Genomic DNA, 5,908 nt, shown 5'->3' with positions numbered 1-5,908 from the left:
GAACCCCAAGCCCCAGATGAAAACCATAGCCCTGGCTGATATCTTGACTTCAACCAAGTGAGACCCTGGGTAGAGAATCCAGCCATGCTGTGCACAGACTTCTGACCTATGGAAACTGTGAGAGAATAAATGTGTATTGCTTTAAGTTGCTAAGTTTGTGATAACTTCACAACAATGAAAAATTAATACACTGGATTTTGAAGACTTAGTACAAAAGTGAAAATGCAACATCTCATTAATAATTTATTGATTCCATGTTGAGATTATAATATTTGGGATATACTGGGTTACATAAAATATATTATTAAGACTAATTTCAGCCCTGACCAGTTTGGCTCAGTGGATAGAGTGTCGGCCAGCGGACTGAAAGGTCCCAGGTTCGATTCCAGTCAAGGACATGTACCTTGGTTGCGGGCACATCCCCAGTGGGGAGTGTGCAGGAGGCAGCTGATCGATGTTTCTCTCTCATCAATGTTTCTAACTCCCTATCACCCTCCCTTCCTCTCTGTAAAAAATCAATAAAATATATTTTTTAAAAAAGACTAATTTCATAATGGGGGGATAAGGACACATATGTAATACCTTAATCAATAACGAAATTTTTAAAAAGACTAATTTCACTTGTTTTCTTCTTTTTAATGTTGCTATCAGAAAACTTTCAATTATATGTGTGGCTTGCATTATATCTATTGGACAGTGCTGCTCTAGAGGACTCAGAAGTTAGGTATATGACCTTGGGCAAGTCACTTCACCTCTCCAAGCCTTACATTTGTGTAATCCCTTCCTGACTTGTTTCTAATGAACAGAATGGGATAAAAGTGATGGAATGTCACTTCCAGGATGAGGTTACAGGACATTTTGGCTCCGGGCTGGTTTTGATGAAGCCAATTGCCATGCTGGAAAGGCAAGGAAGTAAGGGCAACTTCCCACCAACATCCAGCTAGGAGCTAAGGGATGAAATTCAAATGCCCTCAAGAAACTGAAATTCTGTCAACAACCACATGAACTTGAAAGTGGATCCTTCTCCAGTCGAGGCTCAAATGAAACCCCAACCTTGGCCAGATTCTATCAGTGCACAAGCGGCGACCCAGCAGGTAAAGCAGGGAGGATTCTGCCCACCTCCATCCTCTCCCCAAGCAAATCCTGGATAAAAGGGACAGCCAGGAACCCAGCTATCGGGGTCCAGGAATGTCCCTTGGGATGGCTGTCATTCCCTCATTGACTCCCCACCCCCTTCTTATCAGGCCCTGACTACAGATGGGGACCCTCAAGAAATGGAGGTGAGCCCTGGTCGGTGTTGCTCAGTGGTTAGACTGTCAGTCTGCACACTGGAGGGTCATGGGTTTGATTCCCGTCAAGGGCATGTACCTGGGTTGCAGGTTCGCTCCCTGCCCCCTTCAGAGAGCATGTGGGAGACTTTGATTCCCGGTGTCTCTTTCACATCAATGTTTCTCTCTCTTTCTCTCTCTCTCTCTCTCTCTCTCTCTCTCTCACCCTCATTCTCTCCCTTCAACTCTCTCTGAAAAGCAAGGGGAAAGAATATCCTCAGGTGAGGATTAACAAAACAAAAAGACAAAAAAGAAAATGGAGGTGAATGAAGTGTTGTCCAATGGTAGAGACAGACCCTCCCCAAAGTATGACATCCCAACTGCTCAAGCAACATTTCCCCAAATGTGGAGCAATTTGAAATGACCTTCGGGTGTGCCGGGATGCGACGTTATCCAACAATGACTCGGAGTGAGTCTCAGGTTAGAGGCGTGTGTCTTTAATCTTCACTTATTACAACCGAGAGCAGGCTTTACAGTCTTGGCAGGTGGCAGCATCTAGCTAGAATTTAATAACATTATTTAATACTGTTTAATCGGACATGATTTTAATGGAACATAGTGGTTTTCATTGCATTCGCTTTTATAATCACATTCTACTTGTGCCAAATGATCCTGCTTATCCCGTTTATAGCAGTCACATCAAGTTTTTCTTTGGAAATTACTTATATACAAAAGTGAGTCCACTTAAGGAAAAGCATTCGATAAACAGGAGGACATGCAGTACACCAAATGTCACGACGCTATTTTGCAGGCATGGCGAACATTGAGTAAGGGGGGATGTGAACAGACATGTTCCGGAAACTGCTGGAACGTACACTCAGGGCTGGGGAGGGGCCAGGACCCCACACAGAGAGGCCTATCTGAATTGGGCATTTTAGGTGGAAGAAACTCGTACACAGAGATGTGAAGGTGGGTGTTAGGAAGGACGAGGAGCTCGGTGTGGTGGTACGGAGAGGAGTCCGTTGAGGTCTGGCCATGGACCTTGATTCCCAGGAGGAAAAACCCGGTGGATGGCTGCAGGGGAAGTCACCACGGATCGGTGTTTATCAGGAGGTTGGAACTGTCGCCGGCAGAGACAGTGCTGCTGGGTGGCAGGTCCCAGGCCCCGTCATCAGCCCTTCCTGCAGGGAACCCCATCCTGAGGTTCAGAGCCACAGATCCTAAACCAGAATTAGCCTGAGGAGAGAGAAGGAAAGGGTTAACCCCTCCCATAATAGGGCTCTGAGTTCTGGGCTTGACGGCCCATCCAGACCCATCAGCCCAGGCCTGGTGGCCGCCTGAAGGCAGGACTCCCTCCTCCCCCATCCTTCACAAGAGCAGACTGAAGCTCAAAGCAGTTCAGGGTTGTGGTCCAGGGGACAAGTTCACCAAGAGAACCAAGGATCCCCAGTTCCTCCATCATTCTACCAGGACCCCTCACACCCCATCCACTTCCCCTTTAATGGCCACAGGGAGGCCCAGGCTTCTGGGAAGGTTCCCACTAAGCGTGTTGACTGGATGGTATCTTAGAGCTGGGCTCGGAGAGGGGAAGAGCCTGCCCAGCACACGGGACATACCTCTGACCGGTTTCCGGCAGTCCCGGCCGCAGGCACCGAGGCAGCAGCGGCTGCTGCCCCTGCAGTCTGCGTCCTTGTGGCACAGGTGCTGAATGGGGCTGAGGCAGTGCAGTCGGTCCTCGGGGCAGGCGCCCTGCTTCACTGCAACACAGGGGCCTGGGTGAGCCTGCCCGAGCCTGGCCCTGGGGCTTGGGGCTTGGGGCTTGGGCGGTCAGCAAGGTGGAGAGGGACACTTACCTGTGACCCTACGGACGCACTGGCGGAAGCAACTTCTGTGGCAGCACTTCATCTTTGAGGGACACTGGCTGTCGTCCACGCACTGGTCAGGCACCGAATGGAGGCAGGGCCCATCGTCCGGTGGACACCCGCCATGTCTCTCTGGAAGAGAACCCCCCAGATACTGCGGCTGGAGGCAGACCAGAGTTCTGGAGTAAGGGCTGACCTGGGACTCACCAGCTCTGCATTCTCCTCCCTTTAGTTCTTGCCTGACCTTTGGCAAGTTATTAGTTGTATTTTGTTGATGGACTTGCTTTTATTTATTTATTTTTTATTTAGTTCTTTCATAGAGGTATAATCGACATACAACGTTATGTTAGCTTCAGATGTACAATGTAATGATTCAATATTTGTATATATTACAAAATGATCACCCCAATAGGTCTAGTTAACATCTGTCACCATGCATTGTTAAAATTTTGTTCCTTATGATGAAAACTTTTAAGCTCTACTTTCTTAACAACTTTGAAAGATGCGATACAGGATTATGAACTGTAGATGCGGTGCCGCATGACATCTGCATGACTTATTTGTTTTCTAACTGCAAGCTTGTGCCTTTGAATCCCCTTCACCCATTTCGCTCACCCTCCACCCCTCCACTCCCGGCAACCGGTCTGGTTCTCTGTATCTACGAGCTTGGTTTTCTTCGTTTTGTTTTGTGTTTTAGATTTCCCACCTAAGTTTTAGATTCCACGGCATTTGTCTTTCTCGGTCTATTTCACTCAGCATAATGCCCTCACGGTCCATCCACGTCACAAATGGCCGGCAACTTTTTAAAAATGTTTACTCCAAGCCTCAGTTTTCTGTTTATGACATGGGAAGCTGGACACCCTCCTTCTGGGCAGGTTTGAGACTCAGATGACATAAAGGATGGGGGCGGAGGGGTGAAGTTCAAAATCTCCACCTGCGCTAACCAGGCTGCTCCTGGCCTGGCCCCTGCCCGTCTCTCTGGCCTCATCCTCTTCACTCTTGTGGCTCCTGATCCATTCCAGTCCTCTGCTCTTTGCAGGGGCTCGCGTTGGCCATGCCTTCGCCTGCTGCTCTGTCCGACACCCATTCGTCAGGTCTCAGCTGAAACGCCGCGTCCTCAGGAGACCCTGCCTCGCTGACCCTAGATGAACTCTGTCAGCCCCACACACTCCCAGAGGCTCCTCCTTCAGTTCATGATTCTGTCTCTATTTGTCTGCCTCTCTCACTTGGCCGGCAGCTATGACAATAGACCCTCCTGCCCGTTTTACTCACCATTAGGCTGACGCACAGCCCTTGACACAAAACACTAGGGGCTTGGTGATGATTTGAAAGAAAGGTTTTGAAGGGAGACCCAGCATCGCAGGTGTGTCAGGTGTTGGCAGCCTGGCACATTGTCACACAGCCACCACCGGCCACATGGGCACTGTGCTCGTCACTGCTGCCAGTGGCATTGTTCCAGGGATCTGTATCAGCTGGGTTGCTCAGCCAGTCCTCCGAACGGTTCTAGAATGTTTTGCCCTGGGGCTTACCTAGCCACTTTTCTCCTTAGGATTTTGGGCCATTTCCAGATTTCATGCAAAAGCTCGCAGCAATAGCTTCCTCCATGTAGAGGGAGGAAGCAAGGCAGGAAAGGGGCAGTGATCGCCCAGACCCACCCGGACTCGGAGTCCTCATCTCCCAGGGCAATGCTTTTTCTGTCCTGCCCCCCGCTCTGCTCTGGCCACCGCTGGGCCCTGGGGGCAGGAGCTGGTCCCTGGCCTTCTAGCACCTGAGAAAAGAGTCAAGAACCACCAGAGGCAGCTGGTTCCAGTGCTGTGACTTTTCCTGGTGTCCACCTTCCTCCTCCAGCCCTGACTGGATGCTGGCTACACACATAGTAGGTACCTTGCTCACACAGTAAGCGTTCAAAGTCAACTTCAGTTGAGTAATTGAGTTGGCTTAAATGGAATTGCCGTTTCCTGCTGGATAAAGAGCAGCTTAGCTTTTGGGGGACCCCATACCCTGAGTAGCCTGTCCTTCCCAGGCTGGGGCTGGGAGGGGCCTCGAAAGACTCACTGGGGTCCAGCCCTGGTCAGAGGGGTTCAGGCCACAAGGAGCTGGGCCAAACCGAGCTGCCTGCCTCCTCAGCAGCTCCACTGGGTGGAGTGGGGTAGGTCAGGTCTTAGAGCCACAGAGAGCTTCTGGGGGAGGGCCAGGACCTAAGCCTTGAGGAAAGACAGACAGACAGGAAGGGAGATGAGAACTGGCACTTCAAGTGGGAGAACTGTGGCAGCAGCAGTGGAGGTGGGAATACAAACCTGGAAGAACAGCGTGAGAGAGTTTGGTGGGTTACACTCAAGTCTTCATCTGCCTTCCGAACCTTCCCGGGTATCCCCCCCCCCCCCCCCCCCCCGCCACAGACGTGTGCCCAGAGACACGGTCATGTACACACACTGACAGCCACACAGTACTGTCTTCTGGATATGCTGACTCAGAGAATGAGAGTCCTACCCAATCACAGTTAAATATACATATTTATGCACACAGACATAGGTACACATACATAGTCAACTATGCAAATACACTTAGATATATAAGCATAATTAGCTATGGGCTTAACCATATGGAATGCTGATATTCAACTTTTTTGATCTACAAAAATAGCAACTTCATATGGTCTGACCTATTCATATATATGTGTGTGTGTGTGTGTGTGTGTCCTATATATAGCTATATATGTAAGATAATTATATATGTACTAGAGGCCCGGCGCACAAAAATTTGTGCACTGGAGGGGAG

The 5,908-nt window shown here is 49.6% G+C and overlaps 1 protein-coding gene across 1 annotated transcript in view; it reads right to left on the bottom strand.

Annotated features, from left to right (window-relative positions):
- Positions 1-1,749: 1,749 nt before the first annotated feature.
- WFDC5 (WAP four-disulfide core domain 5) overlaps positions 1,750-5,908 on the bottom strand; it is an 8,406-nt gene continuing 4,247 nt past the window's right edge. The window contains exons 2-4 of the mRNA XM_014543702.1: positions 3,122-3,262; positions 2,885-3,025; positions 1,750-2,504 (exon numbers count right to left, since the gene is read on the bottom strand). Coding sequence (XP_014399188.1) covers positions 2,500-2,504; positions 2,885-3,025; positions 3,122-3,262 — 287 coding nt within the window. The 3' untranslated portion in view covers positions 1,750-2,499. The remainder of the gene's footprint in view (positions 2,505-2,884; positions 3,026-3,121; positions 3,263-5,908) is intronic.

The sequence above is a fragment of the Myotis brandtii genome, unplaced genomic scaffold (genome assembly GCF_000412655.1).
Source record: "Myotis brandtii unplaced genomic scaffold, ASM41265v1 scaffold333, whole genome shotgun sequence".
Lineage (NCBI taxonomy): Eukaryota > Metazoa > Chordata > Mammalia > Chiroptera > Vespertilionidae > Myotis > Myotis brandtii.
This window is presented reverse-complemented; position numbering and strand designations above follow the sequence as displayed.